General features: G+C 35.9%; 1 protein-coding gene across 3 annotated transcripts in view; it reads left to right on the top strand.

Annotated features, from left to right (window-relative positions):
• The first annotated feature begins 1707 nt into the window (after positions 1-1707).
• The window catches only part of KPNA5 (karyopherin subunit alpha 5), a 50402-nt gene continuing 37581 nt past the window's right edge, over positions 1708-14528 (top strand). The window contains exons 1-5 of one of the 3 annotated variants that reach the window (XM_053664930.1): positions 1708-1907; positions 4586-4697; positions 7421-7554; positions 10856-10957; positions 11086-11185. In XM_053664930.1, the coding sequence (XP_053520905.1) occupies positions 7426-7554; positions 10856-10957; positions 11086-11185 (331 nt within the window). In that variant the 5' untranslated portion in view covers positions 1708-1907; positions 4586-4697; positions 7421-7425. Of the gene's footprint in view, positions 1908-4565; positions 4698-7420; positions 7555-10855; positions 10958-11085; positions 11186-14528 lie in introns of all 3 variants that reach the window. The other 2 variants (XM_053664931.1, XM_037158128.2) reach the window with 2 other exon arrangements.

The following is a 14528-nucleotide window of genomic DNA, read 5'->3' as shown; positions in this document are numbered from 1 at the left end:
TTTTAAAAATTATTCTAGGTGCTGAGTAGTTAAACATGGTAAGTTGACATGTACATTTATATTCCCTATCTCTCAAAATTGCTAAAATGACAGTAGAAAAATAAAAAATAATAAAAATAAGTGCTAATTAGAGTGTAACAAAATTCAAAAGAGAGGAAAAAGGATGGCTGAGTAGTAACAAAATTAGTAAGTAGAGAAGTCCACAAAAACAAGTCAATACATATGCCAGAACTCAGGATGTTCAGAAATTAAAGACCGGATACTCCTGAGAAAGATGGTAAATTTGAGCCTGAAAAGAAGAAAATTTTGCTGAAATTCTGAATAAGGAGCAGTTAGAACCTTCTTTCCACATGTCCTCTCTCCATCACAAGATTGCCAAGTGACTCGTCTGTCCTCCCAGAGAGAACACTACAGGTTTAGTTCATGAAGAAAATGAACCAGAGAAGCTATGAAGTCAGAAATGTACCACTAAGAGTGAGGGTCAAGGTGTAGAGACTGAAAGTGAGGAATAATGAAAGCTAAATACCGATTATGGGGTCCCTAGCAATTTCCTCCCATCACATTCTGAGGTCTCATACGTGCCTCCAAGTCAGGGGACTGGAGAATTCTCCATTTGTCCAAGATCAAAGACCTACAGATAATGGCTTTTAGAAAATCCTCCAATGAAACAGCCAAGATCTCATTTTATCTCTCTGTGGGGAGGCCTACAATCCGTGAGTAAACAAGCCTCCCTGACACACTGGCTTCCGGTTTCTTTAGTGCCTCATTCTTAAAAATGGACACCCAAGAATCACCTGGCATTGGAGTGCAGCTTATTGAAGGAAAGATAAAAAACAAAATGACAAAGGAAAAAAATAAACTGAAGAAACACAGACAATACATAAAGGAGAAAAAAATACTTCAAGGAAATGACAGTATGTTCAGAAAGGCAAGAAGAGATATTTAATCCTTGAATCAAAAATAGAAAGTAGCTTTTGAGATTAAAAAAGTAATACACACACATATATTCAATAGAGAGCTGGAAGATAACCAAAAATTTTTCAGGAAACAGAAAGAACAAGAGATGGAAAATAGGAGGTTCTTAGGGGTAGGAATCATGTGCTTTTCATTTCATATATTCTATTCCTAGAATTGAATCTGAAAAAGCAGTTTTCAACACGGTTGAACTTGAGAATGGTTTACAATGCTATACGTGTGTTATAATAATTCAGGGTACTTTATCTGGAGTTTCTTATTTCATACAGCAGTGACTACTCTTTTGTTAAAAATCCACAGATGTGATAGAATTCAAGTTTAAATAAATGGCAAATTGAAATGCTTGAAACAAAGGGGAACATGTAGAAAAAAGTTAATGCAGCTGAAGACAGAGCCTTCGTAAAGCTCCAAGAGGTTAGTGTATTTATCCGTTGTGTACGCTGTTGTAGCTCCTACATCTGAAACAATGCCTGGCTCCGATTAGGCCTCCATCAACACTATGTTGTAGGACGGATGGAGGTTGAATGAATGGATGGATGGGTGCATGAACGAAGAAGGAACGAGTGAATGATCGACTGAGAACTTGTCCGGAGGACCCGGGCTGTAGGACACGCTACAACCGCCTGGACCGCGCGCGTTTAAAATTTTGCAGTCAGTGCGGTGACCGGCTCCTCCTTCGGTGGGCGCGGCAGGGGCGCGCCTCCTCTCCGCCCCTCTGCGGGACTGTGCGGCCGCCGCCGCCACGAGCAAGGGCTTCTGGGAGCCGAGCTTCGGGGTCTCGGGGAAGGGGCGCACGTGGCCGCCATCTTGAGCTGCGAACCCGGTCGTTACCTTGAACGCTAGGGGCGGAGTGGCGACCCCACTGCTAACCCGCAGCAGACGCCGCAGCTGGGGACTGGAAGTCAGGGCACCGGGTAGTGCCACGTTAATGGGTAAGTGGAAGTGACACAGGCCAGGTTGAATGAACCTCAGGTTTGGTCCCTTTGGGAGCTACTAGTTTCTCGGGCCACAGTTTTTATTTACTCCTTTCCTTGCCAAGGGTTCAGAACCAAGCCAGCCGGGTTTTCTCGGGATCCCCCGAGGGAAGCACGGTGGCGGGGGTGTGGCAGCAGGACCGTTCTCTGCAGTCGCGAAGGCGCGGGGAGTCCAGATCCTCTTAGACCGCCAGACTCGCCCTCGGAAGAAGCTTGAGGCAGCCAATCTCATCCTCGCCTCTGCGGCAGTTCTCGGTGGTTTCTCTTCTCCGTACGCGGTCTTGCAAACGTCCCCACTTCCTGCTGGGACTCAGCGTCTGGGTCCGGCGGCTTATTAGGAGTAGAGTCCAGAGAAAGGCAGGGTTTGTCCTGGGGGCCTACGCGTCGTACCCTCTGCCCCCGCCAGCTGCGGTCCGCCGCTAGGATGCCGGTGCCTGGAAGGGCTCGGTCCCTATGCCGCCACGTGTGGGTCACATGCCCGTCTCTGCTAGTCTGTCAACGAAAGTTGAATAGTGTTTCCTCGATAATGTCTAAGAGGCGAAAGGGTCTGGAAGCTGTGAAATCGGAGAGTGATACTTCAGAAGAATATGACACTGTCATTTGCTCTTGAACTTTTTGAACACATTAAAAAACAACCCTGATTTGATGTCTTTTCGTTACAACTGTGAATGACTCACATTCTGTAGGAAAGTGACTTACTTTCTGGATAAACAAGAAACGGTTCTGTCCTTCAGCGGTAGGGTCTGTAGTCGGTCCACTTTCTCCTTTGTAGTAATCCTGTAATTTTACTAGTAGGCGCCCAAACTCATGGAGATTCAGGCTTTACTGATACAAGAAATTACGACGAGATGTTAGAAAAATTTTAGATTCCAGTTATTTGCCCATCCTCAACACAGGTTTTCAAAGAGCTGAGTCAAAAATAAGCATGACTGAGGAAATGCCTCTGTTTTCCAACTTTAGAGTGCCTGAATAGCGTTATTTTTATATTTTTAATATAAAAATATTTTTATATTTTTAATAACTTACACAGGACAGCAGCCTTTAAAGTATAGTCTTCAAAGCTATTTTCCAGAGAACAAAACAATCCCGTTAGGTGAGGAACCTTTAGAGATCATTTGCCTAAGAATTTATGTCCTCTTTAAAGCAACTGCAGTGAGGAGGCAGGCAAAAAGTTAGTATTGTAGAAGAAAAAGGAATGATATATTAGTTGTTGGGACTAGATTTTATTTGGTTAATGTGTTTATGTAAAAAGATTTTAACGTGGCCACCTAGATCAGCGATTTCATCTGGTGTGCTGCAAGAGACACACTGGCGTGTCAACAAGAATTTTTAAAACATTACTAGTCAGGGGCACTGACCTCATTTCCCTTAAATTGTCAAATAAAAAAATAACAGCCAAAACAACAATAGCTGTCCAGTGTTACTGAATGAAAATTATACTTTTTTTGTGTGTCAAATAGAAAATAATTGAATATATTTTTTGGTGTGCCACAGAAATTTATGAATTAGATTATATGTGCCATGAGATGAAAAGGTTGAAAACAGCTGACCTAGCTTAATGGTTTTGGAATAGTGTCTCGTGTATGTGTTGGGGTGACACAAAGTGATTGAATCAGACACGGGGAGTAAATATTAGAACTTCTACTAGTTTACCTTTTAAAACTATTAATTTGAATTTGTTTTCTATTTGTGAATTTTGTAATGGGTAGTTTACTAGGCTAGTAATACATGTGTATAAATAAACATACTGAGAATTAATACCCAAATATATTTTGCATACATGAGGATATGTGATGAGAAAAGTTTAGAGTACTTAGATGATGTCTAATGTGTAGGTGATAAATATTTTTAAGAGCATTATTGCTTTGAAGATTTTATTCTGTTAAAATACTTTATACTTATTGAGCATACAGGGTGGGGCAAAAGTATGTTTACAGTTGTATGGGAAACACAAGTGTTTATTCTTGTATTATTTATTAACGATTGTATTATTTTCCATATGACAACTGTGAACCTACTTTTGCCCCACTGTATAATTCAACAACTAATGGTGAAGCGCAGTTTGTTGAAAATTAGTTATGAATTCTGATCTCTGTTTTTCCCCTCCAAGAGACTAAGCTCTTATTGAGAGAATTTTTGTATGTAAGATAATTAGAGAACAATGCTGAACATTGTAATTAATCAAGCTTGACCAGCTGTTTCAATGACAGATATTTGTTGGTTCACACAGTATTGCTGAAATCAATTCATTAAATATTTTAGAGGGATTTGGATGGATTATAAATATAATTTAATTGCTATAAGTTGAATGACACAGAGTGCCTTTTAAATCACTCTGAAGTCCTCAGCCCATTCTGTTCTATCTTTAGCTCCACCACTTAATGAAATTTCTCTCACTGTTTTTAGCAGTGACAATTATCAAATCTTATGTCTCAGATGATACTTGGCGTATTATAGACACGTGCTGGATGCATCAGTGAAATTGAGTGGCCTGTTTTTGGTGCTACTTTAAGTGAAATATTCCTTTATCTTTTGAATTCCCTTCTCTTTTGTGACTTACTTTACCCGATTCTTTCGACCCATTTCTTTTATTTTTTTATTTTGTCTTTACCCAAGGATATGTTTATTGATTTTAGAGAGACAGGAAAGGAGAGAAAGAGACAGAGACATTGACATTGATGTGAGAGAGAAACATCGATTGGTTGCCTCCCATATGCGTCCTGGCTGGGGATGGAAGCCACAACCTAGGTATGTGCTCTGACCAGGAATGGAACCTGCAGCTCTTTGGTGTACAGGATGACGCTCCAAGCAACTGAGCCACCTGATCTGGGCTGACCTCTTTCTTTTTGGCTTCCTTTGCTCTTCCCTCTTCTGCTAAAATATGAACTTCCTCAAGATTTCTCCTATGGTCATCTTTCTTTTATAGCTCTACATGGTGTTGGATGATTAATCAAGACTGTTCTCCTGAGTTTTGAACCATATTTTAATCATCTATAGATCAGAACCTCCTATATGTACCTTAAGTACTATAAATTTAACATATTTAAAATGAGCATCACCGTACAACTATTTGAATGGCTACAATTAACAACAACAAAAAAATCCTGACAATACCAACTGTAGACAGGATGCAGAGCAACAGAAAATTTTATACATTGTTGATGAGAATTCAGAGCAGTTAGTTACTTTTCAGTTTGGCAGTTTGTTATAAAATGTGAAGCTTATACTTGCCATATCATCATTTGTCAATCCTAGTCCTACTTAAGAAAAATGAAAACTTATAGTCACACAAAAACCTGTACATTAATTTTGATAACAGATTTATTTATAACTGCTTTAAACTAGAAATAACTTAAATGTTCTTCAACTAGTGAATGAATATACTGTGGTCTACCCATACCTAGAAAACTACTCAAAGTGAGAAGGAATAGATTATTTGTATGTGCCCACGATATGGATGACCCACAGATGTACTATGCAAATAGAAAGAAGCCAGTTTAAGAGTACATACTGTTATTATTCCATTTATGTGAAACCAGGAAAAGGCAGGACTGTGGAGGTGGACAACAGGCAGTGGTTACCAGGTGTTAAGGGTTGGAAGAGAGCTAATAGGGGTAGCTTGAGGAACTTTTGTTGAGGCAATAGAGCTGTTTTGTACCTTGATTGTGATGGTTACATGCCAGTGCATTTGTCAGATTTATAGGACTGTATACCAAAAGTGATTTTTACTATATGTAAATTAAAAAATAAAACAGTTAAATGCATTTTTTTCAAAAAAAGTAGGCAAGCAAACAGAACCATCACTTTGATCTGCCACCTATATTCCCTGTCATAGGTTATTTTGTCATTATATTAAAGTAGCGCAAGCTAAAGACCATGTGGTCATCCTCAACTCCTTTTTCTTCCTCAGCACATATTCTTTACATTCACGTGACCTCTAATTATTGAGTCATTTTTCAGAATGTTTTTGGAATCAACCTGTCTTCTATATTTCTAGCACAACTACTTATTAGTTCAGTTCTTCATCATCAAGGTCTGAAACAGCCTTCTCTTTAGTTTTTGAAATTCTGTTCCTTAGGATTTAGTCCAAATTTCTCTGCCAGATTACAGGATCTGTACGTGCTCTTACCTACTTTTCTGGCTTTATCTCTCGCCCCTTCCGCCAGGGGTTCCCTTACTCAGGCACACTCAGTTTCTTACTGTTTTGTGTTTATGCCAGGCTTCTTCAAGAACTCTGCCTTCACATGTGTTCTCTCTGCTTGGCATGCTTATTCCTTTTTCACCCCATTTCCTGGGAAAGTCTTGCTCATTCTTTATGAGAGGATAACCATGAGTACTTTCAGAGCTCTGTAAAGCACAGTTTGTTGCTATATATTCTATATTTTCACAAGATTTAATGCATATGTTTTAATGCACTTACAATATAATTTGCCAGTTCATTAGTCTGTCTCTTTTACATCATAGGTGGCAGATAAATGTCAACCTCTTCTCTGTGTTTACTTCATAAGTGTTTGGTCACGACATTTTCTCTGGTTGGACATGAGTATATTCTCAAAATTTATCAGAATAACATTTGAAGTGGCCATTAATGATCTCTCTTAAGTTCAAGTTGAAACCCTGCATTATGCTCATTTTTTATGTGTAAATCCAGGATAGGTTATAATATCAGTAATTTAGTATCATTTCAGATATCAAAATATCAGTATAGTACTATTTTTTAAAAGTGTTTATAATCCTTTTTCTAAAAGTAAAACTATTACATTTAAAATATAAAGTTTCATACATACATTTTTAAATATGCTCATAAAATATTTACATAAATGTTAATGTTTTAAAAATACATTTATAATAAAACTGTTTCAAAATAAAGTATACAAGATTTCAGCATTTAAAAAGAACTAATTATACTGTAGTTATGAGATCTGGTATGGCAGTCATAACTCAAGTCATGACCTGTGTGGCCTTAGTTCTTAAGCAGTACCTAAAGGAAGTGAAAGAGGCCAGACCCCAATAAATATTTGAGGTGTGTTTATTAAACCTAATGTCATATTCCATTGAAAGTAAGACACTTTATTGCTGGCTAGCTCTTGATCAGGAGCTGTGATTTAGATGTTTTTTTACCCCACTATTTCATGATTATTTCCTGTCCGACTGGTTTTAAGATGCATACCACTTCAGAAAGGTTGAAATACCAGGGATGGGGGCATATACTTTAGAAGCAATGAACTTAGGGTAGTGACTTTGTGTTTAGAATGGAATCTATTATTTGTTTGATAGTTTAGTACTAAAATATTAGGTCATTTTGCTCTAATTTGATATGGAAGTATGGGAATGTGTTCTTTGTACATAATTTTCGGAGTGGGTTTTGTTGATCGATTTAACCTGTGAGCCTGAATTTAGTTGTCCTAGGGTAAACATCTCATGTTGTTTGAGAGTTATCAGTATCCATTTTTTTCTCTCCTAATCTTAAGATGCCATGGCTAGTCCAGGGAAAGATAACTATAGAATGAAAAGTTATAAGAATAAAGCCCTAAATCCCCAAGAGATGCGTAGACGAAGAGAAGAAGAAGGAATACAGCTCCGAAAACAAAAAAGAGAAGAACAGGTAGGTGTTTTCAAATAATTCTGTTTAACCCAAAAACATATACAGACTTTAGAAGTTGTATTATTATTGTTGATTGTTAGATAATTTAAAATGAAAACGTGTTTTAGGAAAGTGAATAGAGATACATCTATTCTTTAATTTATTGGACCTTAAAAATAATATTAGCAAATTTATGAATCAGAACCCTGTGCTATTTTTAATCCCTGACAGGAATAGCTTTCCTATTTTATTGATAGATGTTTTATGTTAATCATATTTGTACCCCTGTGCTAAGACATTTTTATTCTTGAGCTTATTTAGATCACTTCTGTTTGTCATTATAAAATATGCCTCCTAAAAAACATTAATTATATTCATTTGTTCCTTTGTAGTTTTCAGAGCTTTTACCCCTAAGTTAATTATAGTCTTCCTCCTAAGACAATCATACTGATCCTGCTAGTCTCATCATCCAGGTATTTTAGCCTTCTGTGTTTGAACTTTGTCTGTATGGCATAAGGAATAGAAAAATCTTTTAAAAGAGTACATCTCAACATTTTTCATTCCAAGATATACTTACATTTAAAAAAATATTTTTGTTATTTATTTTTAGAGAGGGGAAGGGAAGGAGAAAGAGGGAGAGAAAGAAACATCATATGTGTGGTTGCCTCTTGCACACCTCCTACTGGAGACCTGACTTGGCTTGCAACTCAGGCACGTGCCCTGACTAGGAACTGAACTAGCGACCCTTTGGTTCCCAGTCCAGTGGTCAATCTACTGAGCCACACCAGACTGGGCCCCAAGATATACTTACATTTAGAAGTACTTATAAATAATAAGGAGGATGTAGGCCTCACATACATGAACTAAAACTAATGTGTAAAAAGGACTAGCAATGAAAAAAGTAGAGAAAAGGCCTGTTTTAGAAATGTGATTATGACTTGCCATCTCCCTATCTATAGTATCTAGCACATTCCCTATTGTATTATAATAGGTACTGAAAAGAGAGAAATATGTTGAATAAATGATTGAAGAAGAGTGGTATTTATTTAGCTATAAAAAAACATAACAGCTTTTTTTACTCTCAATTTTAGTTTGGGAAGTGTACCTTTATTTTATTTTATGTTTTTATAAGTCGTGCAGTATGTTTAATGACAGTTAATGAACCAGGATGAAAACAGTGAAGCAATATTATGGCAATTTATATCAATCATTTATTAAACATCAAAAACGTCTGTTCTATTACAGCGTTATTGTAAACATCAATGAAGGGTAAACCAGAAAGTGATTTCCATCTACCAAGTGGCTTACCACATCTCCTTTGGCATTTCAGGGCTTTGCAAACACAGACTATTCCTACAGTGTCATGAAATCATAGGATTTTGTCCTAATTCAGTCTCTTCACTTTTCAGATAAGAAAATTGCAGAGAAATCAAATGTTTTTTCCCCAAGGTCACAGAGTGCTAAAGGCAGATCTTAGACCCAGAATCCAGAACTGTCCTGCCCCAAATCCAATGGTTTTAATGTTCAAAACCCTAACGACTCCCGAAGACTTTTGTTTATCTCTTTGGCTTTGCATTGGTCTTTGGGGGCCAAATGCATGCATGGATTGATGAATTGCAAATTCCAGAAGGGACAGTTCTAGAGCTCTTGGGAGATGGGGACTAAATGTTTGGTGTGTTACTCAAGTGATTATATGCTTTAGTTATTTCCAAAAATAGTTTCAAATGCAAATCTTAACAGGTGTTTTATTTTAAAGAGGCATTAACAAAATAGGCAAAGAAAATGGAAGGTTCATTATTTCATGTTTAGACAAGAAGAATGGGAATACTGTGCTTAGGATAACTTTTCTATTCAATCTTCCACTTCCTAGTTATTCTTCCAAGACAGTAATTGCAGAGCACTAGCAATAAATAAGTCATTCTTGTATCATCTGTGTTGCATATTTGTACATGTAATTTTTATGCTTCATACACAGATGTTCCTAGTGGGTCTTGTTTTGCTCTGACTCTCCCAGAAATGGGCAGGAGCAGACAGAAAACAACATTGGGACTGTTTGCAAGAGCAGTCATTAAAAAAAAAATCCATATTACTTCTCCTTGCTGTTTGCTCATGGAAGGTGAGAAAACACCTTTCCTTGCCACCTTGGCTGCCAGCCCTCTGCCCCTCAGAGGCTTGAATATTAGGACTAAGGGAGATGAACTGCCCAGTGGTAGAACCAGAAATGATGGAAGTTCCATTCCAGCTCAGATATTCTACGTCTTGGTTTATAAATATAATCCTTTCTATATACTTCTTTGATAGGCCTGCTGATTGAAACCACTAAAGCGGCTACTGTTTGATCAAGGAGGTCTTTCCTCAGCTAGCCAGTGTCAGGCTAGTTATAAATTTCAAGCAGAACGTAAAAGAGCAGGAGAGGGAAGAGGACAAATGAAAAGGAAGACAAAGAATGAGAAATGGAGAATGGAGTGAGGAAGAAGAAGGGGCAGGAAGAGAAGGAGAGGAGAGTAGATGAAAAGGAGAGCAACGAATGAGGCACTATAATATTTGGGATGGCACACCTTTGAAGCTGGTGTGCTGGAGTAAAAAGAGCAAAGATTTTGGAGCCTGAATAACTGCGTTTTACTTTCAGCTCAACTTTTATTCTATCTGTGATGTTGAACAAACTAAATAAACTTGCTGTCTCTCAATTTACCTACCTGGCAGAGAATGATAAAACACTGCCTGTATTATTTTGTGGGGTTCTTGTATGATGAAGTGACCCATGAAATACACCATTAAATCTCCCTTAGTTACCTCACCATGTCTCTTTCCTTCCTTCCTTTTTTTCTTTATTTTTATCCCTTCATCAATTAATAAGCATAGGGCCATCTTTCCTGAGACTTCTCTATTCCTTGTTAATCTGATATACTAACTCTGTTACTATACCACTTTATCTCTCCCATGTAACAGATTTACTTTTTAATTAAGATTTTCTTGGAAAAATTCTTAGGCATATCATCATCTACTATGGGCATATGTGCTTTTTCAGATGTCGTAAAATATGAATGTGTATTCTTTTGGGACTGGCCTTTGGTAAGAGATGTGAGATTAAGAATGGCCCAAAGCAGTCTGCAGGACAAGAGCTAACCTAGCTCAGAAATTCTAACTTCTCATAGATAATGTAGGTCTTCATGGTAAAATGATTGGGAAATACTAAAATATTTAGGTTTTTAATGATAAAATTACTAGTGTGTTTTGGACACTTCAGTGAAAAATATAATTTCAAGAGAATTCATTGTTCCGTAGAAAACTTAATGTTAAGAGTGATTTCTCTTTATTACAGCTGTTCAAACGCAGAAATGTCTCTTTGCCCAGAAACGAGGAATCTATGCTAGAAAGTCCTATTCAGGATCCGGATATCAGTTCCACTGTACCCATTCCAGAGGTAACTATTACAAAAATCTGTTTCAGATTACACCTCAACAGTATTTCAGAAATAGTGGACACAACAAATACTGTCCGTGGGAAGTATTTAAGTGATAACTTAATTATATTTTCTTTTCTGTGTTTTAGGAAGATGTTATTACCCCAGATATGGTTCAGATGATTTTTTCTGATAATGTTGATCAACAACTAACAGCAACACAGAAATTTAGAAAGCTGCTTTCTAAAGGCAAGACTTATTTTCAATATGCTTATTTGGTATGACAACATTCTATAATAGTGTTTGGTATGAGGTATTTTTTATTTCGATGTACTTTTCATTGCTAGACGGTCTTAATTTTTCTTTAAAGTATAGTAAGTAACACCAATTTTTTTAAACTTTATATTGTCAAAGTAACATGTATTGATTATAGAATATTTGCAAATATAAAAAATTAAAGAAGCAAATGTAGAAATCATTATTCCTGTTGCCAAAAAACATGTTTTTAAATTTGTATAGAAATATTTTTCAGATATAATTTTTTAAATGGCAGCATAACATCAGGTATGAATATAAAATAATTTAATCGATCAATTAGACCTTAAATTTTTTCATAGTTTTTGATTGTCATAAACAAAGCTATATAAATCCTTATACATCGTAAGACTTCCTTAGTACAAATTCATAATGTGAAATCCTGGGTCAAGGGGAATAAAGAACATATTAATGTATAGTGCCATCTTCATATTTTACAAGTATTCATTTTACTACTGTATATTCTTAACAGAACAACTATCTGTAAAAAAGACAAAATGCTTATGATATAGTAGCTCATTGTCTGGCATTTATTGAGTACTTAAGTTGAATATTTTAAGTTACTGACTTTTGTAATTTATCTGTGTTATTTGTCCAAATTAAATTGAGTTTATAAAAATTCTCATTAAGTAAAAATTAAACCCTTGGTCTATCTTGTTTCTCATATATATAATTTATAGAGTTAGTAATTTCAACTATACTGAGTTGCATATATGAACTGATAAGATTTTTAAAATGCCTTTGGCTAGCTGCCTCATATTCCTAAGAGAGGCAGAATTTAATAACAAATGAGGAGTAAAAGAAATCTTTTGTTCAGGTCAGCATAGATTACAACACTTTCTTATTGTATTCTTGTTTATAAATGCATTAAACTTTCGTTTTCCATTTCAGCCAAGTTAATATAGTTTAGAAATGACTTCCTCTTCCTCAGCATACTCCACAGTTTTTGTTTTTGAAATTGGGATTATTTTTTGAATCAGGTTATTATTTAAAAGTTTTTTTTACATTATCATATTCTCTTCAATATATCTTTTTCATTTATGCATTATATTATAATGAAGTAACAGGATTCATTTAGATTTAATACTGTTAAAGAATGTTAAAGTATGCCACCAGTGTTTTTGTAACACAATTTCCCCATTAAATTATTTTTAACATTTTATTTATTTATTAGACAGAGGGGAAGAGAGGGAGAAAGAGAGGGAGAGAAACATCAATGTGTGGTTGCCTCTCATGCACCCCCAACTAGGGACCTGGCCTGCAACCCAGGCATGTGCCTAGACTGAGAATTGAACTGGCAGCCCTTTGATTCACAGGCTGGTGCTTAATCCACTGAGCCACAGCAGCCAGGGTAAATTCTTTAATCTTCTCCTCATTTGCTATGATGACTCATGGTATTCTGTTGGCTTTTTGGTTTTTTTTTAACCTCTAGTATCTTTTCATAGAGCCAATTACTTTTTTTCTGTTTCTTTGTAGTGAGGTTATGTTTACCCAAGTTGGGTACATAGCAGAAATTATAGATGCTTCTTTTACTGATTGTTGTGAATTCCAGTCAGATCTTTCAGGCCTAGAAAAATAGTAGATTTACTGTAATTTTACTTGATCCATCACTGTAGGAAACGTGGGAAAGAAGCTCGTACTAGACTTCTGACTTATGTCATGATAGTGACATTTTGCTAGAACCTCCTATTTACTTTCCTATCATGGCCTCTTTAGTAGATGTGAATCACAAGTTGTTTTTTTCTTAATACCAGTTTTGTAGAATTTTCTCCAAAGCGTTCTTGTCATGGAGGACTCTTCGTTTTAAGTACTGAAGCCGATAACCTCTATTGTACATTTGTTTATATCGCCATGTTGGCTAAAGTCTTCTCTGAGAGTTGATCACTTTTGTAAGATAACATAGGTTATTATTCTATCAATTAATATAATACCAATGTAAGAGTTAATAATAGTTTGTGATACCTATTAGATTAGCACAAGATCCAAGTGCACTTCAATTGCTTTGTTTTATACAAAATAACCATGAAGTAATTTTCCAGGAAGAGACCATATTGTGTTCTTAAACATCTATGTATCTTATCTACGTATCAAATATGTATATCTATATATCTGTGTATTTATTTACATAGTTACAGTTGACAGTTTCAGTATCTGCTTCTCTCCCTGTATAACCAGAAAACCCTATGAGTTTCTTCTTCTCACAACCTCTCCTTTCTCTCCCCTCAAATAAAAAGAGCCAAACAAAATTTTTGTCCCTTTGAAAAAAATGGAAGAGTGGATTTAGAATTCTTTTTTTTTTTTTTTGGAAAAGAAAAAAAAACCTAGTCAATCAAGGTGGTAACTACAACCATATAATTTTGTTTTAATTTTTTAAACGATTAGGTTAAAGGCATTAATTATGTATTGTCTTATCCTGTTAGTGTTTTGTAGCAGTAACAATAGTTCGAGCTGGGGTCTAGAGTTTACATTTTGAAGAATTCAGACTTTTCATTTAGAACACAGAGACAAAACTTGATGTGTATGGCTATATTAACTTTGTACAAATAACCTAATGTTTGAACAAATTAGAAGGATAGCAAATCTGTGGAAAAAAGAAAAGGAAGAAAGTCCATTCCTAAATAAACCTCTTAACAATTGAGAACATGATTTCTAAGATTTAAACTGATTTAAAATTTAATAATAAAGTTTTTCTGTATCAGAAAGATAGGAATTATACAGATCTTTCATGGTTACCCCTGACTTACTCATTCTATTGATTACATAGTACGTTCACATTTATATATGAGTTATTTATGACCAATAACATAATCAAACAGAAAATTAAGAAGAAAAGGAGGAGTGAAAAGTGAACATGAGATTTTTCTTGTCTGAGTAGGTGGACAGATTACTAAATAAAAGATAAATGTGGGTGGTAGGTACAGGAATATTATGAGTTTGGTTTTGGTTACACTACATTTTGAAGAAGCTGTGACCAAAAAATGTGACCAAAAGACACTTAAAATGTGGTCTAGAATCTAAGACTAATTCAGTTATAGGGGTTAGATTTGTGAGTTATCACCAATGATAACCGTGAGTGACAAGTGAATTAGCAAAACAGGTACATTCTCTAGAAAGAGAATAAATAACAAGCAGAAAACTAACCCAAAGGAGCATCGACACAAAAGCTCCCGGAGAACTCCAGGAGTATACTTTTTGCTGAAGCCAAAGGCAAAGAAAGACTTTTTAGTACTTAGGTCAGAGCAGCTGAAATATCCTTTTGAAAAAATTTTGAATGTCT

The sequence above is a fragment of the Artibeus jamaicensis genome, unplaced genomic scaffold, assembly GCF_021234435.1.
Source record: "Artibeus jamaicensis isolate MK-2021 breed Jamaican fruit bat unplaced genomic scaffold, CSHL_Jam_final contig_387, whole genome shotgun sequence".
In the NCBI taxonomy this organism is placed as follows: domain Eukaryota; kingdom Metazoa; phylum Chordata; class Mammalia; order Chiroptera; family Phyllostomidae; genus Artibeus; species Artibeus jamaicensis.
This window is presented reverse-complemented; position numbering and strand designations above follow the sequence as displayed.